The 27,905-nt window shown below is 46.6% G+C and overlaps 1 protein-coding gene across 14 annotated transcripts in view; it reads left to right on the forward strand.

Annotated features, from left to right (window-relative positions):
- Positions 1–27,905, forward strand: part of EP400 (E1A binding protein p400) — a 131,261-nt gene that overhangs the window by 43,111 nt on the left and 60,245 nt on the right. For 11 of the 14 annotated variants that reach the window (XM_054444816.1, XM_063646839.1, XM_063646843.1 and 8 more), the window contains 12 exons: positions 2,042–2,131; positions 11,264–11,371; positions 12,287–12,477; positions 12,873–13,050; positions 17,638–17,774; positions 19,142–19,311; positions 19,615–19,789; positions 19,903–20,039; positions 23,742–23,928; positions 24,421–24,587; positions 26,361–26,530; positions 27,384–27,626. In XM_054444816.1, the coding sequence (XP_054300791.1) occupies positions 2,042–2,131; positions 11,264–11,371; positions 12,287–12,477; positions 12,873–13,050; positions 17,638–17,774; positions 19,142–19,311; positions 19,615–19,789; positions 19,903–20,039; positions 23,742–23,928; positions 24,421–24,587; positions 26,361–26,530; positions 27,384–27,626 (1,953 nt within the window). The remainder of the gene's footprint in view (positions 1–2,041; positions 2,132–11,263; positions 11,372–12,286; positions 12,478–12,872; positions 13,051–17,637; positions 17,775–19,141; positions 19,312–19,614; positions 19,790–19,902; positions 20,040–23,741; positions 23,929–24,420; positions 24,588–26,360; positions 26,531–27,383; positions 27,627–27,905) is intronic. The other 3 variants (XM_063646847.1, XM_063646845.1, XM_054444818.2) reach the window with 1 other exon arrangement.

The raw sequence follows: 27,905 nt of genomic DNA on the forward strand, positions 1-27,905 counted from the left end.
CGGTTCCTGTCAGGTGCCAGGTAAGGCCTGCAGTTTCTCCTTCGGCTCTTTGATCAGCATCAATGTGGGTTTATTGGCTTGATTTGGTGAAGTGTGTTAACTTTTCCAAATTTTTGAAAATTGATCTTTGGTATGTGTTGATTTTTATTTGGAAGTCAACAGGGAGTTTGGCCAGATTGTTGGCATGAAACTGGCAGTATTCAGTTGTGCGTATGACAGAAACGAAACAGCAGTGTGGCAGATGAGTGAGGAGCCTGAGGGCACATGGCCCAGGACTGGCACAGCATTGTGGTGGCATTTTCAGGCCCCTCCCAAGCGATTCTCTTGCCTCAGCCTCCTGAGTAGCTGAGACTACAGGTGCGGACTACTACGCAGCTAATTTTTGTATTTTTAGTAGAGATGGGGTTTCACCATGTTGGCCAGGCTGGTCTCAAACTCCTGACCTCAGGTAATCCACCCGCCTCAGCCTCCCAAAGTGCTGGATTACAGGTGTGAGCCACCACACCTGGCCTGGTGCTGAATTCTAGATAGTACCATCCTGCACTGGGGATGGATTGAACTCTGGCCTTTCAGACAAGAGAAGCACAACAGAGTACAGTAGGTTTGTGTCTTTCTTGTTACCTGGAAAGGATTAGGTCATTTCTTCATGAGGAACACCTTTTCTCTGGCCTGCACTCTGGTAGCTGCAGTCGGCTTTATGTAGATTGACCTCTCCACTTTCCTTGTTTTCTCACATTCTCAGGAGCACATTTGTGTACAGTCATGTGTTTCTTAACAACAGGGATATATTCTGAGAGATGCGTTGCTGGACAATTTTGTTGTTATGTGAACGTACAAAGTACTTACGCAAACCTAGATGGTGCAGCCTGTGCCTCCGGCTACAAACCTGCACACATGTGACTCTCCTGAATACTGTGGGTAATTGGAATATAGTGGTATTTGTGCATCTAAACATATCTTGACACAGAAAAGGTAGTGTAAAGATACGGTATTACAGTCTTACAGGGTCCCATTGCATATGCGGTCCATTGTTGGCAGAAACGTCATTATGTGGTGCTCAACTGTATTGAAACAGACTTTTATTTGACTTCTGTTTAATGCCTAAAGATGTCTTAGGATAACTCAGAGAAGGCCAAATTAACCACCCGAGGTTGTCTTTACTTTTCTTTTCCAAAACTCTCCACTCTGGAAACCAAGTGGTCAGAAGGCAGAAGGAATGGCAGAAAGTGTTTCCAAGAGAAGGGGATGGCCAGGCCTGTCGCAAGCTGCCAGGGTGTCGAGTACAGTCAGGAAAGGCAGCACCTGGAGGTCCAGCGACTTGTGTGGTTGGGGTCAGGTGTCTAGGCCTTCTTGGTGGGCAGTGGGGGTCTTGTAGTGAAGAAATGAGGAAGAGTTTTGATGGTGGGAAGGGAGAGATGTTACGTTAGATCGTGAGAGAAGAAAAGTTAAGAGCCAGCTGAGAGGAGAGATGGTGCAGGCCCCCAGGTGGGGAGAGGGTCCATGGACAGAGGGAGTTTGGCTGTGGGGAGGCTGGTAGCTGCTCTTTTCTCTGCCAGGAGCCAAGATCTCTATGGTGAGTGAGGCGTGAGATTCAGGGCTGGAGGGCTGAAGAGGGCGGAGCGGGCTTGGGCTGGTGATTGTGGAGGACAGGAGAGCCAAGGAGAGTGTTAGGCTGATGTGGGTGGGCCTCGTGAGATGGGCGATGATGACTTCACGGTGATCCCAGATGGCATGCTTGTGGGCTTTCCACAGTGGGGCTCTGCAGGAAGGTAGGAGGGTTGACAGCATTCCGTATGTTGGCCTGAAGAAGGTCTGCCATGTGTGGAAAAACCAGGGCTGTCATTCACAGCCTGAAGTGGAAGGGGAAATATGCCTCCAGTTTCCTGCCCATTTAATTAAATTTAACCTCAGAAGTTTAAAAGCTCAGTTTCAATTTCTGTAATAGCTATGCAAAATAATTTCGAAGCCTTATAGTGTGTAGTGAGTAACAGACATTCTAGTGGTGTTGCCTCTCAGTGATGCTTGCTGATAACCATTTTAGTGGACGACGAAGAGGAAACAATTGAAGAGGAGGAAGCAAACGAAGGCGTTGTGGACCACCAAACAGAACTTTCTAATTTAGCCAAGGAAGGTAGGCTGTTGCTACCGTATTAAACATTCAGTAAGTACAAAGAAACATTTAAAACGTGTGAGATGTGAATAATAATATATTGAGTAACAGCAGCAGTGCCTGTTTTATGGAAAACAGTCCGTGTGTGCCTCCTGCTGCTCTCTCTCCTGACCTGGAGGTCCTGGTCCTCCTGGGTTGTGTGTCGGACACTGCCCTGAGTGTCTTTCTTCCCTGCCACCTGCGTGTGTCTCCCTGAATGTACCGTTCATCTTGAGTGTGTGAGAACTTCATACGAATGAATCCACCACAGCTTGACGGGCTTGCTCTCTCCACTCAGCCTGGATGTCCTGAGTTTCACCCACAGTGTTAGGTGTTGCTATCAATGCGTTCATTGTCTTTGCCAGGCCGTATTCTTTTTGTAAATATGTCACCAACTATTTTTTGTGCTGTTGGTGGCCATTCACCTGGTCCTTGTGTTTGCTGTGAGCATTCTCCTATTCCCCAGGCACGTGTGCATGAGTGGCTTGCCGGCTTGCCTGTGCTCAGGGGCAGGAGAGTAACTGTTGTTTAGAGTGGGTGTGCCAAGCTCCACATCTCAGGAAGGAACTCTTTTTTTTTTGAGATGGAGTCTCGCTGTCACCCAGGCTGGAGTGCAGTGGCGTGATCTCGGCTCACTGCAAGCTCCGCCTCCCGGGTTCACGCCATTCTCCTGCCTCAGCCTCCTGAGTAGCTGGGACTACAGGCGCCCGCCACCACGCCCGGCTAATTTTTTGTATTTTTTAGTAGAGACGGGGTTTCACCATGTTAGCCAGGATGTTCTGGATCTCCTGACCTGATGATTCACCCGCCTCGGCCTCCCAAAGTGCTGGGATTACAGGCATGAGCCACTGCGCCCGGCCTAGGAAGGAACTCTTTTTTAAAAAAATTATATATATATATATTTAGTTTTATTGCCATTCTTTCACTGCTATAACACATCTCAGGAACTCCTGATGTTGTCTGCCACTCTGGGGGTAAAAAGTGGTATCTCCTTGTGGTTTTAATTTGCACTTTTGTGATAACTGACGAAGTGAAGCATCTTTTCGTGTTTCTTCCTTTGTTCATTTTGGCTCATTTTGGTGTTGAGTTTTCTTTCCTTATTGACTTGTTGGTGATGGTCTTTATATATTCTGGACATGAATTCTTGGTCAGTTCTGTGTTGCAGTGACATTTTCCCAGTTGGTGGTGTGTCTTTTCACTCTTTGCAGTACCTTTCAATGAAAGGCGTTCTTAATTTCAGCATACAGCAAGTCCTCATTTAATGTTGTCAATAAGTTACTAGAAACTGCAACTTTAAGTGAAATGGCGTTACATTAATGTTGTTTTATTATAGCCATGAGGAAAAAAAAATTGGTTTTGTTATACAGTTGACCCTTGAACAATGTGGGGATTAGGAGTGCCAACCCGCCCCCACCACCTGCACTGTTGAAAATTTGCATATAGCTTTTGACTTCTCCAAAACTTACTAATAGCCTACTGTTGACTGGAAGCCTTATCAATAACATGAAACAGTCGATGAACACATATTTTGTGTGGTTTTTTTCTTTTTCTTTTTTTTTTTTTTTGAGACAGAGTCTCACTCTGACACCTAGGCTGGAGTGAGTGGTGGATCACAGCTCACTGCAGCCTTGACTTCTTGGGCTCAGACGATCCTTCCACCTCAGGCTCCCAAGTAGCTGGGACTATAGGTGCACACTACCACGCCCAGCTGATTTTTGTGTTTTTTGTAGATACGGGATTTCAGGCTAGTCTCAAACTCCTGGGCTCAAGCGAGCCTCCCATTTTGGCTTCACAAAGTGCGGGGTTTACAGGTGTGAGCCATCGTGCCTGGCCTATTTTGTATGTTATGTGTATTTAATATTATGTACTGTATTCTTACAACAAAGTAAGCTGGAGAAAAGAAAATGTTGTTAAAAAATAAGGAAGAGAAAATACATTTACTATTTATTAAGTGGAAGTGAATATAAAGGTCTTCATCCTTGTCATCTTCACGTTGAGTAGGATGAGGAGGGAGTGGGTGAGGGGGAGGGGAAGGGGTTGGTCCTGCTGTGGATAAAATCTGCATGGAAGAGGACCCTCACAGTTCCAACCCAAGTTGTCCACCGATCAGCTATACGTCATTTTGCTCAAAGTTACAATTTCTAAGAACCAACCTATTGATGATGTTTAGTGAGGACTTACTGTAGTTGAATTTGTCAATCTTGTTCACAAGGATATATCATCTAAAATTTTTCTGCTTTTACTCTCACGTTGTGAAATGAGTGCAGTTTCCTTTTTTTCCCCCAAATGCATATTTGGAAAGCCATATTGAAAAGCCTGTCTTTTCCCCACTGATCTTCAATGCCAGCTCAGACATAAAACAGGTTTCCTTCTATGCATGGCTCTTTCTGGGATCTTTATTCTTTTATTGGCAAATTTGTACCAATCTGTACTGATACCACACTGTCTTTCTTACGATAGCTTTATAATAGTTCTTGATGTCTGGTTAGGTAAGTTCTTCTGCCTTGCTCTGTGTTAGGAGGATCTTGTCTATTTGGGGACTATTTCAGAAACATGCTAGAATCAGCTCATCAAGTTTCACAGAAAAACCTATTGGGAATTTTGATTAGAATTTAATTGCATTAATGGATGTTTTGTGAGAATTGCTGTCTTTATGAAGTTCAGCCTTTCCAGTCTATGATCAAAATATAGTTCTCCCCTTCACTTAGGTCTTCCTAAATAGCTTTCCATAAAATTTCATGATTGTGTCTCTTTTGTTAGATTTAATTCTAGGTACTATATATTTTTAAAAGTTGTGCTAAATGGCATATTTTCTAAAATTATATTTTAAATATATTGCTGGTATGTGTCAGTACAGTCAATTTTATTTCTCCTATACTCAGCAACTTTTCTGAACTCTGTTTGTTAATTCTTTGTATACAGTCTTGTATACAAAGTCTTTGTGTACTTCACTGAAGAGTTTTTCCTTTATAATCCTTGTTCCTTTTATACTACTTTTTCTTGCCATTTTGTGCTAGATAGGACTTTCAGTGAAGTGTTGAGTTCGTGCTAATGGTGGACAACTTTGGCTTGTTCTTGCTTTGAAAGGGAGGGAGCACTTTCAGTAGAAACGCAGAGCGTTAGAGTGTTGAGTCATAACTGCATGGTTCAAACCTAATGTTTGTTGCCTACTGACCCCACGGCCTCGGTCAGGTTGTCTAAGCTCTCCGTGGTGTTTTTCTCAGTTGTAAATGGGATAACCAGTGTTGTTCTGAGGATCTGCAGTGTCTGGAAGCCTTGGCCTGACGTGTCCTACGGTGTGCTCTTCACTACTGCTCTCAGGATGACTATGATGATACTGTTAATGTTTCATGAATGGACATGGTGTATAGGGTTCTTGTAGATATTTTTATAAAATTAATGAAGTTTGTATCTATTCTTCAGTGTTTCTGTTGTAGATGGGTATTGCATGCTTTGTTTGTTTGTTTTGACAGAGTCTTGCTCTGTCGCCGAGGCTGGAGTGCAGTGGCATGATCTCAGCTCACTGCAACCTCCGCCTCCTGGGTTCAAGCAATTCTCCTGCCTCAGCCTCCTTAGTAGCTAGGATTACAGGCACCAGCCACCATGCCCGGCTATTTTTTATATTTTTAGTAGAGACAGGGTTTTGCCGTGTTGCCCAGGCTGGTCTCCCAACTCTGGACCTCAGGTGATCTGCCCACCTGAGCCTCCCAAAATGCTGGGGTTACAGGCATGAGCCACTGCGCCCGGCCCTCATACATTAAGTTGAGGAATATGACTTTTTCTTTTCTTCATAGTCAATTTTGATAGTCAGATTTTCTAGGAATTTATTTCATCTAAATTTTAAAATTTATTGGCATACATTGTCAATAATTTCTCCTTACAGTGTTTCCGATCTTGGCTGTGTTTGTATATATGTCCCTTCTTTCCCCTAATGCTGTGTATTTATGCCTCTCTGTTTTCTTAATAGTCTTGTCAAAAGTTTGTCAGTTTCTTTTTTTTTTTTTTTTTTTACCTGGTGCCTGTATATTGTTTTCTGTTTTGTTTCTGCTCTTAGTATTTCTTTTTTAAAAACATCTTTTTCTGAGTTTTTAACTTGGATGACTAGCTTACTAATTTTCATCGGCTCATTAATATAAACATTTAAGGGTCTGAATTTTTCTGTAATACTGCTTTAGCTGAATATCATGTTTATTATTCAGTTTTAAATATTTTCATTTTCTGATTTCCCCTATATATATATTTTATTGACTCATGAGTTATTTAGAAGGATGTTTCTTAATTTCCAAACAATACAGGGTTTTCAATATTTTTTTTTATTATTCTACATTAATTGCATTTTGATCAGACAGAAGATTTATGGGATTCTCACTGACCAGGATTTTGTTGAGGTAGGTTTTGAATGGACCAGTTTATAAACATTCCATACATGCTTTAAAACAACATGCATTCATCAGATTATGGTACAGTTCTCTCTCTGAGTCCACCAGGTAGAACTTGTTGATTGCATTATCCAGTTCTTACCCTTACTGATTTTTTCCTTCTTGCTCTATCAATTACTGAGAGAAGTATGTTAAAATGTTCCATTATGATAATGAATACCTATTTCTCCTTAAGTTTCTGTCAGTTTTCATTTTATGTATTTTGAGACTATGTTAGTATGTGCATATATAGATTTAGAATTGTTATCCTATTGCGTCATCATTTTTACTTGAGTCTAGATAATTTTATCACGTCTGTTTTCTATTTTATGAATTCTCTTTTAAGCTCTTCCTAGTCTTTTGTTAACCCATTGATTAAGTGTTAAATTCCAGTTACCAGTTTGTTTTAAGACATTCCCAATGGTTTTTTAGAAAACCTACATGAAATTTTAAAATTATCTCTTGCTCTGTATTCAGACTTCCAGTTGTCTCTTTTATTTCTTCAAATATGAAATTTTATAATCTCTGCCTAATAATTGCATGAGTGACGTTTTTGCAGGTCTGATTTTGCTGTCGCTTATGAGTCCTGGTTTCTGCTGGTGGTACATTGTTTCCTAGTGTACTTTGTGATTTTTGACAGTTTATTGGTGTAGGGACCAGCCCCACAGGGTCTGTGGGTTTCTCCCCACCGTGTGCGGAGACGAGAGATTGTGGAAATAAAGACACGAGACAAAGAGATACAAGAAAAGACAGCTGGGCCCAGGGGACCACAACCACCAAGACACGGAGACTGGTAGTGGCCCCGAATGTCTGGCTGTGCTGTTATTTATTGGATACAAAGCAAAAGGGGCAGGGTAAAGAGTGTGAGCCATCTCCAATGATAGGTAAGGTCACGTGGGTCACGTGTCCACTGGATAGGGGGCCCTCCCCTGCCTGGCAGCCAAGGCAGAGAGAGAGAGAGAGAGAGACAGCTTATGCCATTATTTCTGCATATCAGAGACTTCTAGTACTTTCACTAATTTTGCTACTGTTATCTAAAAGGCAGAGCCAGGTGTACAGGATGGAACATGAAAGCAGACTAGGAGCGTGACCACTGAAGCACAGCATCACAGGGAGATGGTTAGGCCTCCGGATAACTGCGGGCGGGCCTGACATTAGTCAGGCCCTCCACAAGAGGTGGAGGAGTAGAGTCTTCTCTAAACTCCCCCTGGGAAAGGGAGACTCCCTTTCCCGGTCCGCTAAGTAGTGGGTGTTTTTCCTTGACACTGAGGCTACCGCTAGACCACGGTCCGCTTGGCAATGGGCGTCTTCCCAGATGGTGGTGTTACCGCTAGACCCAGGAGCCCTCTGGTGGCCCTGTCCGGGCATAACAGAAGGCTCACACTCTTGTCTTCTGGTCACTCCTCACTATGTCTCCTCAGCTCCTGTCTCTGTATGGCCTGGCTTTTCCTCGGTTATGATTATAGGGCGAGGATTATTATAATATTGGAATAAAGAGTAATTGCTACAAACTAATGATTAATGATATTCGTATATAATCATGTCTATGATCTAGATCTAGTATAACTCTTGTTGTTTTATATATTTTATTATACTGGAACAGCTCATGTCCTCGGTCTCTTGCCTCGGCACCTGGATGGCTTGCTGCCCACATATTGGAACTTCATTGTGGAAGTTACTTTAGGCCTGACACTGAGGGAATTTCCTCTAGAGAGAGTTTCTGTTAACTTCTGATCTGTGTTCTTTTGTAAAGCATGTCTCTTGTAAACAGCATATAGTTGGTCTTCTCTGCCCTACAGTTTATTCTAACATCCCTGTGTCTCTAAATTGGAGTGTTTAGTACATTTGTATTAAATTTAAGCCTGTTCTATTAATGATTGGGCCTAGATCTATCCTAATTTTAAAATTTATTTTGTATTTTCTCACCTGTTCTTTAGTAAATCTCTTTATGGTTAAAGCATCAGGCAAGTATTTACAAATTATTTCATTTCCTCTTCTCTGTTAGCTTTCTATATTCTTGTTGTAGTGGCTATCTGATTATGGTGTGCATTCTTGACTTACTAGATATCCTGTTAAATTAGCACTGTATACTCTCTGTGGGGCAGAGTTTGGGAGCAGCCTTGCTGGGTGGTTGTGGCGCAGGTCTCCTGTGAAGATGGTTTTCAGAAGGCTTGATGTGGCAGGCTGGAGGATGCCATTCCAGGCTGGTTCATTCTGCCAGCTGATGGGCTCTGGTTGCATGCTGAGGGCAGGTTGAGTGTCCTCCTGACCTGAGGCTGGTGTCCCAGAGCAAATATCCATGAGGGAGCAGGATAGACACTGTAGTATCTTTTGTAGCTGAGTCTTGGAAGTCACCTACAATAATTCTCACATATGGTGGTCACGCCGGTCAGGCCAGGTCAGTGTGGGAGAGGCCAGGAGTGAACACCAGGAGGTGGCTTCCTGGGGATCCCATTGTCTTTATGGTGTCGAGCTGAATCCATGAGCAGAGCCTCTCGTTGGGTTGAGGCTTCTTTCGTGGTCTTCAGGAACCTCGCAGAGCTTTCTTCACAGAGATGTAGTACATTTTTGAAAGTTTAATTCTAAGTATATTTAGCTGTTCATATCCATGGGTTTCAAATCCATGAATTTGATCAACTACAGATAGAAAATATTTACCAAAAACAAAACAAAGCAAAACAGTAAAAAATAAGAACACAGCTGGGTGTGGTGGCTCACGCCTGTAATCCTGGCTGCTTGGGAGACTGAGGCAGGATGATCACTTGAGCCCAGGAGTTCAAGTTCAGCCTGGGCAACGTAGCAAGACCCCATCTCTAAAAAAAAATTAAAAAACAGCCAACCAAAAAAACCCCCCAAACCAAATAAACCAAAATAACAGTACAACAATTACAAAAAAGATACCAAAAAAATAGTGTAACAACTATTTACATAGCATTCACATTGTATTAGGTATTATAAGTAACCTAGAGATGATTTAAAATACATGAGAGGATGTGTATAGGTTGCGTGCAAATATGCATTACTTTATATAAGGGACTTGAGCATCCTTGGATTTTGATATCAAAAGGGGCCTTGGAACTACCTCCTCAAGGATACTGAGGGACAACTGTATTTAATTTTCTGTCTAAACAGGTTTTTTTTCTTCGATTTCATTTTCTAACTCATTTCCATATGTGGAGGCTGATTTCTGTATATTGTTTGTTCTGAGACACCTTACAGAATTATCTTGTTACTGGAAGTTTCCGGTGGTTTGGCTTGTTTTTCCTACTTATATATAGCATCATATGCTGTAGTGGTGCATCCCAGCATTTTGCTCTGGAACCATCAGACAGACAGGAAAGGTGAAGAACCTTGTTAGGAACACCATGGACACACCACCTGGATTCCACAGCCAACGCTTACTTTCACTGGGATCCATTAGGTCTATGTCCATCAAGCCAGTGTGGCGAATATTTAACATCCTGAGCAAATGAATTCAAAAAGTGTTTTGCTAGTCCCAAGTAGACAGTGCCTTTAACGTGGTCCTTGTAGGGTGCTTGTCCATGGCATTTGTTGTTTTGGCTCAACAGTCTTTGACATAAAATACAGATGCAGACAAGCTCACAAATCACAAGTACACAGCCCAACTAAAGTGTTTTCCCCTGTTAGATCTACCACTGTGTGAACCTTCTTTGAACAGAAATCTGGGTTCACATTTCTGTCATTCCTCTGGATAGACTCACTAAAGGGGGAAATGATGAGGTTGAGGGCATTGGATTCCAAAGCCCTTCAGCTTTCCGTGTTGATTTCCAGAAACATCCAGCCAGTTTATGCCATTATCAGCAGCATATGAGAGTATCTAATTCATAACAGTTTCCCAGTGTTATGATTTTAAGATGGTTGATAATTTGATACTAAACAAATTGTGCACTGATTTCCAGGGATGATTAATGAAAAAACATTTTATTGCTCTTTATACTTTTGTGTATGTAACAGCTTCATATCCTTTGCCCACTGTGATTGGGGATTTAATTAATGTGTGGTATTTTTTTTTTTAAGTAATTAGGGTGAGTGTTTTATAAAAAAAAAGCTTAATTATGTTTTATTATACTTTTTAACATTTTTGCTTTTTGTTTCTTAATTTGATGTTTTGTATTTTTATATATCATCAGTTATTTCCTAATCAATGGTGTTCATTTTTTACATTTTTATTTATTAGTCTGTACTGTTACTGTTCATTTAGATTATTTCAGATATTTTAAATCTTTTGTGAATACAATTGAGTTTCAAAGATTCTCATCTTTATAGAGAAAATATTTTATATTTTTTTAATTTGCATACATTTCAGGGGTACAAGTACAGTGCTGTTTCCTGGCTGTACTGTGTAGTGGCGAAGTCTGGGTCTCTGGTATGTCATGACCCAAATGTGTGTTGCACCTACTAAGTAATTTCTCATCATTCCCCTTGCATCCCCCAACAAAATATTTTACACCTTTTATCAGTAATGGGCAACCATTTTAGTTTTTAGAAAAAACAAGTGTGCTTTTAGACAATATTATCTTTTTCCAAGGAGTGATCTAAAGCTGGAAAAAGGAATACATGTGAGAGGAAGCCCCTTGCCCTCCTTACCGTGGTTCTCCTGGCCGCTGCTCCTTCCCAATTTAAATGACAGTTGTTGTTATAAAGTAACAGCCCTTCTGCCCGCAACCCTCTGCAGCTGAGCTGCCGCTCCTGGACCTGATGAAGCTGTACGAAGGCGCCTTCCTGCCGAATTCTCAGTGGTCCCGGCCGAAGCCTGATGGGGAGGACACAAGCGGAGAGGAAGGTGCGCTCCCAGCCTTTGGAAGAATTCAGGGTTAAAAGCAGAAGCCGGAATACTTACAAAGACTTAAAATAAGATTTAGAACATTTCTTTTAGTTTGATAAAATAAAAAATTAGAAATATTTAATAAGTATCATTATATTGAATAGAATTTTATTAAATTCCGTGCTTTTAATTTATTAACCTGGCACAGTTATTGGGGCACTTGATCATGTTGTGAAGGATGTAAAAATATTTTTCTCTAGATTTATAAACATCATTGTTTTATGGACCTAGATATCATATTTATTCAGGCTGTGCTGTGTTTGTTTAACACACCAGTTTTGAGTAGTTTATTTTACTTGGTATTAGACTTTCTAAACAGATGCACAGAGCATACCAGAAAAGGTCTGCCTTTCCTGCTCTCATTCCAGTTGTTGGGACAGTTAGACACCTGCATGCCCACAGGAGCCCTGGGGAGGTCAGGCCTTACCAGACCCCACGCTGCCAGCAGGACCAGAGGAAGGAGTGGCCGGTTTGGTCTCCTCTCGGTTTCCCACATTTGGGAAAGGGTTCTGCTTTTTTCTTTCTTGGTGATAGAGGGGAGATCTCTAAACCCTGAGACACCTACATGTATCTCTCTGTGATACCAGCTCCTAATTGCTATGGAGACATTTTCCAAAATACCGGACTATTTGGGGCAAATTATACTCTTGGAGGGCTTTCCAGAATGGTCCTTGGTTTGGTAGTTTCGTGATAGTTCTCTCCCATTTATCCAGGTAGCATTGTTAGATATTTTGGATTACAAATAAAAAATTATTGCCTAATTCAGTATTTGAAGTAGTTGGATTCTATAAACTTTTTCCTGTTTTAAAAAAAGGTTTAGATTTATAAAGCCCTCTCAGTGGCCCTCACTTCTCTGTTTTATTGTCGTTACAGATGCAGATGACTGCCCAGGCGACAGAGAGAGTCGCAAGGACTTGGTTCTCATCGACTCGCTTTTCATCATGGATCAGTTCAAAGCTGCCGAGAGGATGAATATCGGGAAGCCAAACGCCAAGGACATTGCGGACGTCACTGCAGTGGCTGAAGCCATCCTGCCGAAGGGCAGTGCTCGGGTCACAACCTCGGTGAGGTGCTGAGCTTTCAAGTGTGGGATGGGCCTTTGAGAGACAGAGCACATAGCTTAGCCATGAAAAAAGCTTTTCCTCTTCCCAGTGAAATGCTCTATCCCAACTGCAGTTGTCAGAAAAAGCAATTCTTCACGTGCCTGTAGTCCCAGCTACTCAGGAGGGTGAGGCAGGAGGATTGCTTAAGCCCAGATGTTCAGGTGTTCAAGACCAGCTTGGGTGACATAACGAGACTCGGTCTCCAAAAGAAGCAATTCTTCCTCTTCCTGTTTTCTGTAGATCATTTTTGTGGCTTTCTAATTGGTTTATCATGTGACTGTTGATTTCAGTTTTGAGAAAAAGTTTGGGTGATTATTTTGACGAGCAGTCATTCTTTGATTTGCTCATCACTGCAGGTCAAGTTTAATGCTCCGTCTTTGTTGTACGGGGCTCTCAGAGATTATCAGAAGATTGGCCTGGACTGGCTGGCCAAACTCTACAGGAAGAATCTCAATGGCATATTGGCAGATGAAGCTGGGCTGGGTAAAACAGTGCAGATCATTGCTTTTTTTGCCCACCTAGCTTGTAACGAAGGTAAGAGTTTGCTAGTTTTTTGAACAATACCTATTTGCTAGGACTTACCTGTAGGCCAGTGTGTTTGGTGGGAGTGTGGGGACTTGGCTATCTTACCTATTTCTTTGCTCCTGTCTTTTGACCTGAGCAAATTGAGGCTCAGAAGTATTCATTGTATGAATGAATAAAAAACTGGTTCACAGTTAACATCCAGTAACAATTAGTGAAAATCTAATACAATACAGAGACTTGTCAGGCTATGACTGAACCTTGTGACTCCAGGGTCAGGTCACTGTGCAGTGTGTGGGCAGCAGAGCAGGTGGTCCACTTCCCATGCTGCTTCTAGACTGGCATGAACCCGCTGTTGGGCTCTCAGCCATGTGGGGTGGTTTGTGGCACGCATCTTGGCTCACTGTATCCTTTTCATGTTATCATGTCCACGCCTCCTCTCGTCCCTCTTGCTGGATTTCACCTGTCAGTGGGGCAGCATTTCTAATCTACTGCTCGGGTTCCTTAGGGAATGGGCTTGGGTACACTGTGTGGGCTCAGCCTCTGCATGGCAGCCCCAACTGGTTCTTCACCCTCTTGACACTTCTAGCTGGTACACAGCTTGCGTAGGCCCTCTGGCCTCCTTTCCAGTCTTCAGAGTTTCCAGTCTTCAGCTCCCTGTTCATTCCCCTTCCTCTCTTGGCTTTTGGGTCAGGTGCCCACCCTAGTCTCCTGCTCTGTGCCTAGCTGCAGAAGAAGGTGTGACTTGTGTCTCTAACACAGGACAAGGTTTCACTGTTCTTGATCTTGTAAGAGAAGAGTTCAGTAAACATCTTGGAATGTCCTACTATATGTTCCAGACTTAAAGTAGGCTTTGCTATTGCTGCAGAGTAGAGGGGAATGTGGCCTTGTCTTTACATTTGAGCTTTGAACATAAAGCTGGACACGTTTAAATTAGGAGGGTCAGCTTAGGGAAGCGATGACCCCATGGGTGCTCTGACTGAAGGCTGCGTGGAAAGAAGTGGAACACAGTGGGCTTGTGGTGGGGGTCTCAGTCCAAGTAGCTTAAGGAGAGAGAGGCAGGGCTGAGGGTCCCTTCACCTCCAGAGGGGGTTCTTTTTTTTCTTTCTTTTTTTTTTTTTTTTTGAGATGGAGTTTCACTCTTGTTGCCCAGGCTGGGGGTGTAATGGCATGATCTCGGCTCACTGCAACTTCCGCCTCCTGGGTTCAAGCGATTCTCCAGCCTCAGCCTCCCAAGTAGCTGGGATTACAGGCATGCGCCACCACACCCAGCTAATTTTGTATTTTTAGTAGAGATGGGGTTTCTCCATGTTGGTCAAGCTGGTCTCGAACTTCCAACCTCAAGTGATCCGCCTGCCTTGGCCTTCCAAAGTGCTGGGATTACAGGCGTGAGCCACCGCACCCGGCCTGAGGGTTCTTCTTAACAGTTCCCCTCTAAGCTGTTTGCATAGTTTGCCACAGCATTGTTGTTGAATACGTCTTCCTTGCCTTCTGTTTTGAAAAACTCGGTGCATCTCATGATCAGTTTTTAAGCATAAGCAGATCAACTTCTGAGCTTCATATTTTCTTCCATTATTTGTTTCTGTCTTTGGCCCGTGTCACACAGTTTAGATGTAGTGCTATAGCATACATTCATATGCATAGTTACTTCAAGATGGAAAAGCTACCTTGCCTTACTACTTTATTATTTAGGTTAAAAGAGTGTTCACTTTTACAATAGAAAAATATTGGAAGTAGCCTATTTCTTTCTTTTTTTTTTTTTTGAGACAGAGTCTTGCTCTTTCACCCAGGCCAGAGTGCACTGGTGCACCCTTGGCTCACTGCACCCTCTGTCTCCTGGGCTCAAGCGATCCTCCTGCCTCAGCCTCCCAAGTAGCTGGGACTACAGACGCTTGTCACTATGCCTGGCTAATTTTTTTGTATTTTTGGTAGAGACAGGGTTTCATCGTGTTGTCCAGGCTGGTCTGGAACTCCTGAGCTCAAGTGATCCACCCACCTCAGCCTCCCAAAGTGCTGGGATTACGGGTGTGAGACACCATGCCCAGCCTTTTTTTTTTTTTTTTTTTTTTTTTGAGGCGCTGTTGCCCAGGTTGGAGTGCAGTGGCATGATAAGGGCTCACTACAGCCCTGACTTCCCAGGTGCAAGTGATCCTCCCACCTCAGCCTCCTAAGGAGCTACTTAGGAGGCTGAGGTGGGAGGATCACTGTGACTGAACAAAAAACTGGCTAAGTTTTATATTTTTGGCAGAGATAGGGTTTTGCCATGTTGCCAGGTTGGTCTTGAACTGCTGGGCTCAAGCGATCTGCCTGCCTTGGCTGCCCAAAGTGGTGGGATTACAGGCATGAGCCATCGTGCCTGGCCTGGAAGTAGCCTATGCTTCTAAAACTAGGGGATTGTGTTTTGTCAGTTGAACAGATGAGTGAATCAGTCAGCGTTCATTCATCTGCTCCTTACCTGATGACTGTCACAGACCCCAGGCGCTTTTCTAGGCCCTGAGGGTGCAGCCCTGATTTCAGGAACCCCACACTGGTACAGATGATCCTTGAAATGGGCTGATGACCCAGCATAGTGACAGGAGCCTGGCCAGCTGGAGCAAGGTCTCAGGGAGATGGGGCAGTGGGGGTGGGGGCTGCAAGTGCAGCTGACATCCAGGAACAGCACTGAGGCCAGTGTGAGGGCGAGAGGGTGTGAGGGGACGGTGGGGGATGAGGACAGAAAGATTGCGGTCAGCCACGATAGAGGTCTAACAGGCCCAGGGAGCTGATGTGGCTTTGCCTTAATGTGTGGTCTGCATCAGTGCAGGTGTTGGTACAGGTGTCTGCTCAGGCTAGAGAGCAGTGATGTGATCATGGCTCACTGCAGCTTTAGCCTCCTGGGCTCCAGTGATCAACCCTCCTGCCTCAGCTTCCCAAATAGCTGGGAATACAGGTATATGCCACCACGCCTGGCTAATTTTTATTTTTTTTGGAGAGATGAGGTCTTACTATGTTACCCAGGCTGATCTCGAACTCCTGGCCTCAAAAGATCCTCCTGCCTTGGCTTCCCAAAGTGCTGGGATTAGAGAGATTACAGCTGTGAGCCACCGTGCCTAGCCAGCTTTTCTTTTTTATTTATTTTTTAAATCTTGTTTTTCACTGGGGGTTAAAATATTATCTGGATTTGATTTGATTTGTGTTTGCTTACTCCTGAGATTGTGTCTTTTTTTTTTTTTTAGACAGAGCTTTGCTCTGTTGCCCAGGCTGGTTGGATTGCAGTGGCATGATCTCAGCTCACTGCAACCTCTGCCTCCGGGTTCAAGCGATTCTCCTTCCTCAGCCTCCTGAGTAGCTGGGATTACAGGCACACGCCACCACGCCCAGCTAATTTTTGTATTTTTAGTAGAGACAGGGTTTCACCATATTGGTCAGGCCGGTCTTGAACTTCGGACCTCCTGATCTGCCTGCCTCAGCCTCCGAAAGTGCTGTGATTACAGGCATGAGCCACTGCGCCCAGCCAGTTGTGTCTTTTAAAGAGTTTATTGTTCTATTTTTTTCTTTGTGACATTTCTGTTCATATCCTTTGTTTATTTTTCTATTGGGTGATTCTTTTCCAGGATCAGCAGGAATGCTTTGCATATTAGCAGTAATGGCCGTAGATGGATGTGTTGTAAATATTTGTTTAAAGTCTGCTAAGTCTGTCTTGTAACTTGGTTTATGTTACATTTATAGCACAGAAGTTGAAATTTGTATGTATTCCTCTAATAATCTTTAAAAACCTTAGTTTTCTCGCCAGGCTCAGTGGCTCACGCCTCTAATCCCAGCACACTGGGAGGCCGAGGCAGACGGGTCACCTGAGGTCAGGAGTTTGAGATCAGCCTGGCCAACATGGTGACACCCTGTCTCTACTAAAAATACAAAAATTAGCTGGGCATGGTGGCGTGTGCCTGTAATCCCAGCTAGACAGGAGGCTGAGGCAGGAGAATTGCTTGAACGTGGGAGGCAGAGGTTACAGTGAGCCGAGATTGTGCTGTTGGACTCCAGCTTGAGTGACAAGAGCAAAACTCCATCTTAAAAAAAAACTCATAGTTTTCTGAAGAATGAAATTTGAAACAACGTATTTTAGGATGGTTTGGATGTGCCCTGACTAAAGCTTGGGAAGCAGTAATGGACACAAGCCCTTGGCTAGCAAAACACAATTTAGACGCCTGCTGCATGGGTGCCTGGCTTGTGGGAAGGACTTGAGCAGGGTCTGGGGCTCTTAGTCTGTGAGTCCACTTTCTGAGTGTTACTCATTCCTCCTGGGCTCTTGGAGGGGTTCTCTGTGGTTTGAATGAACACCAGTGTCTTCTTGGAACTGCTCATTCAATGTGTGTCTACTGAGGCCTCCTCTGGTCCAGGCTTGGTGCTTGTGCAGCAGCGCCCTGGGGGCCAAGGAGCAGCTTCTGGGCAGTGTGCTGGCTCCAGATGAATAAACTTGTTCCCCCCCAAGTCTGCCTCAGTCGTGCGGTGGCTCATGTGACACATACTCATACTGATGAAGCGTCTCTGGTCAGACACTGTGCTAGGTGCCTGGACATGACAGATACTTTGATGTGGAAAATTCTGTTTTTTGCTTTGTAGGTAATTGGGGCCCCCATCTTGTTGTTGTGAGAAGTTGTAACATACTCAAGTGGGAGCTCGAATTGAAACGTTGGTGTCCCGGACTCAAAATCCTCTCATATATTGGCAGCCACAGAGAACTCAAAGCAAAGAGACAGGTATTTTTTTTAAAACATAAAATAAAGCTAAACAGAAAGCCATGTTAATTTTTATAAAAGACACATTAAAAAATGTGAAGACATGCTTATTCATGGAATTATTAAAGATCACTCATTCATGAGTTAACAGACCTTTATGTTGTTCCCCTTGAAAGCATAGGCAATACCACATCGGCCTGGCCGTTCCTTGTGAGGAGGGCCACGCACTCGCAGGCCCAGGTGTGCACAGAGCTCAATGTCACTGCCCAGAAAGTGAGGCAGTTTCCTCCGGAAATGGTATTCTCTGGGGCAGTGCAACACTTTCCCCCTGGAGGCCCTGCTGGCTTCCACAGGCACAGAGGAGAAGCTGGGTGCTCCCAGCTCTGAATTTAAAACCCATAGAACCATTTCCAAAACATGCCTAATAGATAATGTTTCTGGAACAAATTTTAACTTGTTAAAGATTTTTGTCTGCCCTATAGTTTCTAGTACTAGGTCACTGAAGGTAGATTCATCACAGTTTTCCACTGAGTAGAACATTTTGGACCATTAGACATCATTGTGTTGAGTAGTGTATACTGAAAAAGTGAGCTTTCAGTAGTATTTTCTTTTTTACTATTGTAGTCTGTTTTTGGTGCTATTACAAAATACCAAAGACTGGGTAATTTATAAGTATAGAAATTTATTTCTCACAGTTCTGGAGGCTGTGAAGTCCAAGATCCAGATGCCAGCAGATTTAGTGTCTGGTGAGGACCTGGTTTCCGCTTCTCAGATAGGGCCTTGCTGCTGCACATTTTGGAGGGGACATGGCGGAAGGGATGGAAGGGCAAAAGGGTCCAAGCTGGTTCCCTCCAGCCCTTTCATACTGCACAAGTTCTTCCTTGAGAGCAGGGAAGTGTCCACTTCTTAATGCTACCACCATGGGCATTAGATTTCAACATGAGTTTGGAGGGAACACATTCAAGCCCATAGTACTATGTCTGGCTTTTAGTTTGTTTTTAAAAAACGTATAATGCAGTCAGTTGCAATACAGATGTTGGCATCTCTTATTTTTCTGAGCACACTTCCCCTTGTTTTGATTAGATACTAGAAGAGCTCGCCCTGCTTCAGGATCCTCTGCCATAATCTCAGTATTTTCTAAATGGTAATTGTCAGCGCCTGCAAAATAGCTTCTTAATTTGTCAACGAAACTGCTTTAGACCCCTAGAGGTAGAGATAAAAACACAGCCATTTTTTGTGCGGTAATAGCAAGTTATTTAAAAAAGCGAGTAAAATTATAGGTGGGAACAGAGTCACTGGGTGGTGAGCTTTGGGAAGTGTGTGTCCTCAAGGTGATTTTGAAAGACAGTGGAGTGTGAAGGCACTAAGCCATCCTCTCTGTGCTGCAGGAGTGGGCCGAACCCAACAGCTTCCACGTCTGCATCACGTCCTACACTCAGTTCTTCCGGGGCTTCACCGCCTTCACACGAGTGCGCTGGAAGTGCCTGGTCATTGATGAGATGCAGCGTGTGAAGGGCATGACCGAGAGGCACTGGGAAGCGGTTTTCACCCTGCAGAGGTCTGTGTGTTATGCGCTTGTCATTGAGTGTTCTTTGCTGTTGATGTAGAAGATTCTCTTGAAGAAATCTGCATAATTGCAGACACAAACAATGGCCTTTGAGCTAGAGAATTGCTTTTCATCTTCATCCCAGCACGTGGGCCAGAGAGCCCCAGATCTGGGTCAGTGCAGCCTCCCTTTTCAGGCATGGGCACGTTGACATTTGCGGTGTCAAATCACTGTCCCTTTTCTCACACATTGTCAGAGAAGACGCTGCTGCAGCCAGCTGTAGAACTCCAGTGTTGTCTCTTGTCCTGTTTGCAGCCAACAACGCCTGCTTCTGATCGACTCGCCGCTGCACAATACCTTCCTGGAGCTCTGGACCATGGTGCACTTCCTGGTCCCAGGGATCTCCAGGCCCTACCTGAGCTCCCCTCTGAGGGCCCCCAGTGAAGAGAGCCAGGATTACTACCATAAGGTGGTCATAAGGTTACACAGGGTAGGTTGGGTTCTGCCATTTCAGTTAATTAATTAAACATACGTATGCCTTATTGTAAACGTGTTACAGCAGCATTTTTGGAAAGAAAACAGTAAACCGTTTTTTATTTTCAGGTGACACAGCCATTTATTTTGAGGAGAACTAAGAGAGATGTGGAAAAGCAACTAACAAAGAAATATGAGCATGTTTTGAAGTGTCGCCTTTCTAACCGACAAAAAGCCTTATACGAGGACGTTATCCTGCAACCTGGGTGAGTGTGGGCTCTGGGCATGTGCCCCCTTCGCTGTCCCTGCCTGTGAGGGACAACGGCCCTTTCTGTGGCCTCAGCAGAAAGCTCCTTTCTGTAAGGATTGGGTGTCTGGAGCTGGAGGCCGAGGCACCCTCCTGGGGGCAGCAGGCTGTGCGGCCTCAGGTGTTTCCAGCTGTTTCAGGCTCATGCTGGTCCTGCTGCACTTCCTGTCTCAGAAGCCCCACTTCTGTTTAGCTGCCCACGTGTAGGGTGGTGTCCTGGTGCTGCTCCCTGTGTTGCCCAGAGAATTCTGTGAATTTTAGTTTCCATTCATCCGGGAAGGATGGTGATTGAGCAGCTCGCCTTCCCACAGCCAGCTGGAGGCCCCAGGACTTGGGTCGGCTGTGGCCCACCGGAGGTGGCACGCTGGTGTCTGTGGCACAGTGATTGGTGCGTTGCATGGGGTGGAATGCACCACGCAACGCACACCATGTGATGGCCAGCCGCTGTGCCTCTGTCTGGCAGGGACGTGCTGGTGCCAGAAGCTGTGCCCTTTGAGTTGACACAGAGTGTGGGGCCCCCCTTGACCCTCTCCGAGGTCTTCAGATGTGCATGGTTTTGGTCTGTGAGGCTTTCCATTTTCCTGAGTTTAGATGAAAGAAACACAAAAAACCCTGGAAATCAAGTTTTGGAGGATTTGAAATTTATCTGTGCTTAGTCATCACACCTCACTCTCTGCTGGGGGCGTGGCCATGAGGCAGTGCTGCAGGGTTACCACCCTGTGCCACCTCAGTGTCCCTCACAGGCACAGTCAGACACACTGGACCAGGTGACCCCACTCCTCCCCCAGCCACATGCTCATGTGCTGCCCTCCTTGTGGGGAGATGACGTGGGGACCCTGATGAGGTGCTGTGGCGGGAGCAGATGCCAGGCGATCCTGTGAGTGCACTCTGGCCGTGGGCACAGCAGACTGTGGTTTGCGGAGACTAGGGGTGAGGCCATGCTAGCCATACGCCACCCCCCATCCTGGGTCTCCCTCTCTGTGCCTCATCCTCTGCTCTGGGTCTCCCTCATCCTCTGCTCTGGGTCTCCCTCTCTGTGCCTCATCCTCTGCTCTGGGTCTCCCTCTCTGTGCCTCATCCTCTGCTCTGGGTCTCCCTCTCTGTGCCTCATCCTCTGCTCTGGGTCTCCCTCTCTGTGCCTCATCCTCTGCTCTGCAGCCAGAGGGCGTGCACTCATGGGCTTGCCAGGGTTCTGTGTATGCGCATGTGGTGCCTGGGCACCCTCGAGAGGCGGGTGCCTGTGAATGCAGCATGCTTAATCCTGGTGAGTAGAGATTTCAGGAGGGAAGGTAAGTGCATGATGACTGTGGAATTTCTCAGTCCTCCACAAATGACACAATACAACCGTCCTTTCTCCAAGAGGCAGAGCAGTGGAGCAGCACTTCACTCCACACCATTAGTGGCGAGACTCTCCAAGCATTGTAGAAACTTTGTATGCATGGACAGAAACCACTTTGCCACGTTGCTGAAGCTCTGGTGTCAGATTTTTCAGTAGAATACTGAAATCAGCCTATGTCAGCTTTGGTAACACACTAGTTGTCATTTGAGTGGAGACGACGCACAACTTATGGAGGTTTTGGGCGCCAGCGTGTCAGGGAAGTCACGTTGACCACACCCTGCGTACAGAGACCGTCTTAGGGAGTCCGACCCATTGCCCTTCTGTGGTTGTGCCCACGCAACATGGTGGTTTGCCTTCAGGGTTGCAGTGTCGTCTGAGATGTGAGAGGCTGGTGGCCCTGGGACCTGTTGGGGGAAAGCACGTCTTACTCTGCTGGTCTTAGGCCAGCTTTGTGGCATCTGCTGCCTGGGTGGAATGGCAGGAGGGCACTCGGACTCCTCATACATGTTTTCCTCTTTCTTTCCGGGCCTGTGAAATCAAGCTTTAGTGCATTAGGTGTGCGCACGCCTCGCCCCCCCGGAGCACCTGGTAATCAAGTGTTTGGGCGCTGTCTGGTGCTTGACGGGTTCCTTGGGTGGCCCAGGAGCGTCCTGTCCTGGTCAGCTCCCCCCTTCTCTTGCAGGGACCGTGCCACACCCACTGCCGTGAGGGTGGCACTCACGTTTCTCTACCATGAGCTCCAGAGCTGCCAGACCAGACTCCCTACCTGCCCAGACCCCCCTGTGCTTGTGCTGGCCTCTCCTGGTTCCCGTTAGCCAGGACAAGTTGCCTTTCTGTTATCAGCCCGTCCATGTGGGCTTTAAGCCCCATCCCTTCTCCGGAACCATCCATCGTCTCAGCCATTCTTTTTGAAACATGTGATTTGCCCTGGCCCTTGTGCATGTAAGTCCTTCCCTGGCCTCTTTTCCTTGCCACCGCTGCTCTCCAGAGCCAGGCTCACAGGAGGTCTCCCGATGCTTGTCTCCGTTTTTCGGCCTCCTCTCGTTTCTCAGCCCCCATGCAATGTGTGTCTCACGCGTCAAGGCCTAGCTGTGTGGGGACTCAGGACTGCAGGCGCCGTCTCCCCCATGGAGCCCTCCTGCTTTTTTTTTTTTTTTTTTTCTCCTTTTTCTTGAGATGGAGTCTCACTCTTGTCACCCAGGCTGCAGTGCAGTGGCATGATCTGGGCTCACTGCAACCTCTGCCTCCCAGGTTCAGGTGATTCTCCTGCCTCAGCCTCTCGAGTTGCTGGGATTACAGGCATGTGCCACCACACCTGGCTAATTTTTTGTGCATTTTTAGTAGAGACGGGGTTTTACCATGTTGGCCAGGCTGGTCTCGAACCCGTGACCTCTGGTGATCCGCCCACCTTGGCCTCCCAGAGTGCTGGGATTGCAGGCGTGAGCCACCACGCCCGGCCCTGGTTGGATTCTGTAGTGCGTACTGCTGTCATGGTAGCTGCTGTCACCTGCACTTGAGCTGATCCTTGAGCTCCTCACGTCCGGCGTGGCAGAACTGAGCTCGTGTTTTCCCAAGCCTGGCTCCCTCCCTTGTGTTCCTGTTTTAGGGTGTGCGCCGCCGTCGACCCAGTTGTTTGAGTTGGAAATTTGCCATTGCTCTCTCCTCCCTCCTCTTCCCACAAGTCTGCCATCTGCTTCCTGAGTCTCTCTCCAGACCAGTTACCTGTCATTCACTGTCGCCGTGGTTTCCTCCCTCAGGCCGCCTGGTGCGCTGTGCTCACACCAGAGGCTACTCCCCACCATGCTCCCATTCCCTGCGCAGCCCTGGTCCCAGTGTGCGTTGTGGGTCCTGTTGTCTGCCCCCTTCACTGGGTGGTAAGCCGCACAGGGCATGGACCTGGGCTCTCGTCTACCCCCGCTCACTGCCTGCTGGGCCAGTGTAGGACCAGGCGTCAGAGCTGCCGAGCGGGTGTGTGAGGGGCTTTGCTCTGCTGTGCTCACCCTGCCCCTCACTTTGCTCATCCCCCTTGGATGCCCCCACTTCTCTTTCAGAGCACTCGGTATGATTGTGAACGAAGCGGAGTGGCTGTCTTCCCGTCAGCTCTGGTGGGGCGGATGTCATTCTCAGTGGGGATGGCGGACGAGTGCAGAGGGGCCTGCCTGGGATGTGGACTTGAATGGCCACTCTGTCTAACTCATTAAGTGGACCTAGAAAATCTGCTCCTGCCTGCCTTTCTGGAGTTGGGACAGTCGATGGTGAGGGTGGGACTATGTCCATGTGCCATTTGGATTGAATGCTTCATGTTTCTTTCTCCATGGGCAGCACTCAGGAAGCCTTGAAGAGCGGGCACTTCGTCAACGTCCTGAGCATCCTTGTGCGGCTGCAGCGCATCTGCAACCACCCTGGGCTCGTGGAGCCCCGGCACCCAGGCTCTTCCTATGTGGCGGGGCCACTGGAGTATCCGTCCGCATCTCTAATTCTGAAGGCACTGGAGAGAGATTTCTGGAAGGTAAGTGGAGGATCCAGAAAGCGGAATTACTGTTGGATATCTTTTCTAGGCACATTATAGATAAAACCATTCTTGGAAATGGGTTCTCAACCAGCTCTTCTTCTGCAATTGCAATTGCAGCTCCGCAATACATGGCACTGTCTAGCAGCACTGATGGCCTGCCACCCCTTGCCGGAGTGTTCCACCTCCGGAAATTTACCTGAGGGAGACAGGCTCACAGAGTGGAAAGATGCAGAGGGCAGGCTTTCTTGGCGTTGTGTGGATTGTGGGCTGTGAGAAGTAGCTGAGCGTGCACGGCGCATCAACAGAGCTTCACCAAGGGCGTGGCAGCACCTGTGTATTGGCATGGAGGAGGGTCTGCTTGCCGAGTGGCCGTTAGAGGGGGCGCGTCTGGATGCCTACATTAGGGCCCTGCCATAGGAATCAGTTTTGATTCTTAGGTGCTTTTTTTGCCTCTTCATGCAGCAAGACTTTTTTTCTTTTTCTCTCTAGGAAGCAGATCTCTCTCTGTTTGATCTCATCGGCTTAGAAAATAAAATCACTCGTCACGAGGCAGAGTTGCTGTCTAAGAAAAAGGTACCGCGGAAACTCATGGAGGAAATCTCCACTTCAGTAGCCCCAGCAGCCCGACCAGCAGCAGCAAAGCTGAAGGCCAGCAGGTGCGTGCAACCCAGAGGCAGCAGGGAGGCAAGTTGGCTCCCAGGGCTCCCACAGCTGACCCAGTTCTATGTGTGGTGAAAAGAAAGGCTGCTAATGTAGTTGGGTTATCTGCTGCTGTTGGGACCTTGCTGGTGTCCTTGGCTGTGGTACGCCTGGCTCTGCAGATGCCTTTTAGGCTGTGTGGTGCAGTGCAACTGCTTGCCTCCCTGAGCAGCAACCTCCTTGATCGTCTTTGCGGCAGTTTTAGGGTAGGGTGGGTGTCAGGGCTGCATTTGACCTGGTGCCTCCTGTGGTGGAGGCTGGTGTGGCCGAACCACACGTGTCGTGAGTGTGGCAGGCAGAGGACTCCACCCCCACGGTGATGTCATTGTCTTAACAAGTGACATGTGAGTGATTCTGAAGTGATGCTTTTGCGGGTGTCATGAGGCTGGGAGGGACAGACACGTTAGATGATTAAAACGAGATATAAATGACTCATAGTCTAAATCTAGCAATTGGAAATATCCAAAATCCTATGCTTGGGTTAAAAAGAAAAGAAAGAAAAGGAAATAGGTATTTGGAGATGAAAGGGCCATAGTCTAAATCTAGCAATTGGAAATATCCAAAGTCCTATGCTTGGGTTAAAAAGGAAAGGAAAGGAAAGGAAATAGGTATTTGGAGATGAAGGGGCCAGTTCTGCAGACGGTCTTGTGATCCTTGCCATTCCAGGAGTTCTGCAGTCTTTCTTGTTGGCACTTCTGTATTTGGCTTCACTGGGGACTTTGAGTGGATCACCCTCCCCTCGTCAGTACCAGAGGTTTCTGCTTAGCTTGAGGACCCACGACCCAGCAGGCTGCTCCTCAGAGAGCCCGCAGCCCTCAGTTAAATGAACAGCACCCATTCCAGTGGGTGCTAGTCTGTCTTTTTAAAATGGCTTTTTACAAAAAAGTTTATAAAAGTTTTTAAATAGAGACAGGGGTCTCCCTATGTTGCCAGGCTGGTCTTGAACTCTTGGGCTCAAGGGATCCTCCTGCCTCGGTCCCCCAAAGTGCTAGAATTGCAGGTGTGAGACCACATGCCTGGCCTAAAAATGGCTTTTGATGGCCATCTCTGCCTGTTACATTGTATAGGGGTTTTGAAAATGGCCAATATAGTTCCCAGCTTAAAGTGGGCACAGTGGCTCACACCTGTAATCCCAGTGCTTTGGGAAGCCAACGTGGCAGGATTGCCTGAGCCCAGGAGTTGCAGACCAGCTTGGGCAACATAGTGAGACCCTGTCTCTCCAAAAAAAAAAAAATCAAATCCAGGTGTGGTGGTGCACACCTGTGTTCCTAGCTACTTAGAGGCTGGGCAAGAGGATTGCTTGAAGCCAGGAGTTTGAGGCAACAGTGAACCATCACTTGAACGGCCGCTTGATCAGACTTTTGTCAAGCTGATGTTTCTCCTCACTCCCCTCAGCCCTTGTGCTGTAATAGATGCGTTGTTTTCTATCTACATTGATATGATTGTGAAAGTTAAAACAGCATTCACCCTTGTATTCCCAGGAATCTGGGTGGATGTACCATACCACTTTGGTGTACTTAGTCTTGTTAGCCACTGTGCCTGGGCCCGGGGTGAGCTTACTTAGAGCAGTACTTAGGTGTCTTTCCCCTTCCCTCTGTAAACTGCACTCTGGGCGCTGGTCCCTGAGCTGGCTTCCTATGGGTAGCAGTGAATCCCGGCTCGCTGAGGTGGCCTGTCCTCTCTGTGGTCTGATGCTCTGTATCTTCTTGCCTGGACCAATGGGCATCTAGGTTGTTTCAGCCTGTGCAGTACGGCCAGAAGCCCGAGGGTCGCACCGTGGCTTTCCCCAGCACTCACCCGCCCCGGACGGCAGCCCCCACCACGGCCTCTGCTGCTCCACAGGGCCCGCTTCGAGGACGGCCGCCCATCGCCACGTTCTCTGCCAATCCGGAGGCAAAAGGTAGACTTCACGTAGTTGTCTGCTCTCCACCTTATGGAGGTTTTTGTGGGACAAGTTCATGGCACTTTCTTCTCGTGCCTGTGGATGCAGTAATTGTCCCTGAGTGGGAACAGGCACCACCCGCTGGCTCTCTGAAGGTGCCTTGTTTAGTTCTTGATGAGTTTTAGACTTTTTGATGGCTTGTAATGGATGTTTTCCCTACTGAAGAAGTTTCACTCCTAGGTGATAAGTGTCGATCTGATGCTCACAGCCACTGGGCAGGCTGTTTCTGTTGACAGAGGTGCATGCGTGCAGTCGTCTAGGAGACTCCTGAGAATGTCTACTCATATTGTATTTTGTGCTGTCACTTGAACTTAATTATTCTTTTGAGGAAGGATAGAGTAGAAAAGGTCATCAAAATAGTTAAAAGTAGTATTTCACCACCTGGCCAAAGGGGCCCTCTACGCCATGTCCATCTAGGTTTTCTGAGCTAAAAATAAATGCTCAGACCTGCATTGTTGCCAGCATTCTCTATAGACATATGAGTGGAAGCTCTGTTGATGTTTTCTTTGTGTGTTTAGGAAATAGTTTCTAATTGATACTAATGTTTGGGCTGACTTCTAACAGTTTCTCTTTACTCTGAGAAATGTACCGCATAGAGTGCTGTAGCTCGAAGTGAAGATAATTAACAAGTAAAATTATATTTCTCTCACCCTGTAAACTATATGTCCCCTCCTTTTTTTTTTTCCTTAAGAGGGGGCTTCTCATTTGAGAGACAGTGTGAAATGTTTATTTCTTTAAAATTCGGTTTAAAATATTGTATTTTATTAAGAACCTCTAACAGCTTTGCACAAACAAACCTTATCGATTGCAGCAGCAGCAGCCCCGTTTCAGACCTCTCAGGCTTCCGCCAGTGCTCCACGACACCAGCCCGCCTCGGCCTCCAGCACAGCCGCTAGCCCGGCCCATCCTGCGAAACTGCGGGCCCAGACCACAGCACAGGCCTCCACCCCAGGCCAGCCCCCGCCCCAGCCCCAGGCCCCCTCGCACACGGCCGGGCAGAGCGCGCTGCCTCAGAGGCTGGTGCTCACCTCGCAGGCCCAGGCCCGCTTGCCCAGTAAGTGGCCTCACCTTTCCAGGTTTCTGCCATCGCTCTACCCCAGAGGAGTTGTGTTAAGAACACGGGGATGTAGGAGGAGCCTTGCTGTCCACTCCTTTGTCTTTCCCCAGCCCCATGCCCGGCGCTGCCTCTCACCAGTGCAGCTGCCTCCGGCATGAGTCTAGCAGGGAGCGCCTCTGCGGAGGCCACGTCCGGCCTTCTCCTATCTGTGCTCTCTCTCCTGACCCCGCCATCCAGCTCTGCTTTCCTGCTGCGCTCACTCACTGCTTTGGTGCT

Source organism: Pongo pygmaeus, chromosome 10 (genome assembly GCF_028885625.2).
Source record: "Pongo pygmaeus isolate AG05252 chromosome 10, NHGRI_mPonPyg2-v2.0_pri, whole genome shotgun sequence".
NCBI classification, from domain to species: domain Eukaryota; kingdom Metazoa; phylum Chordata; class Mammalia; order Primates; family Hominidae; genus Pongo; species Pongo pygmaeus.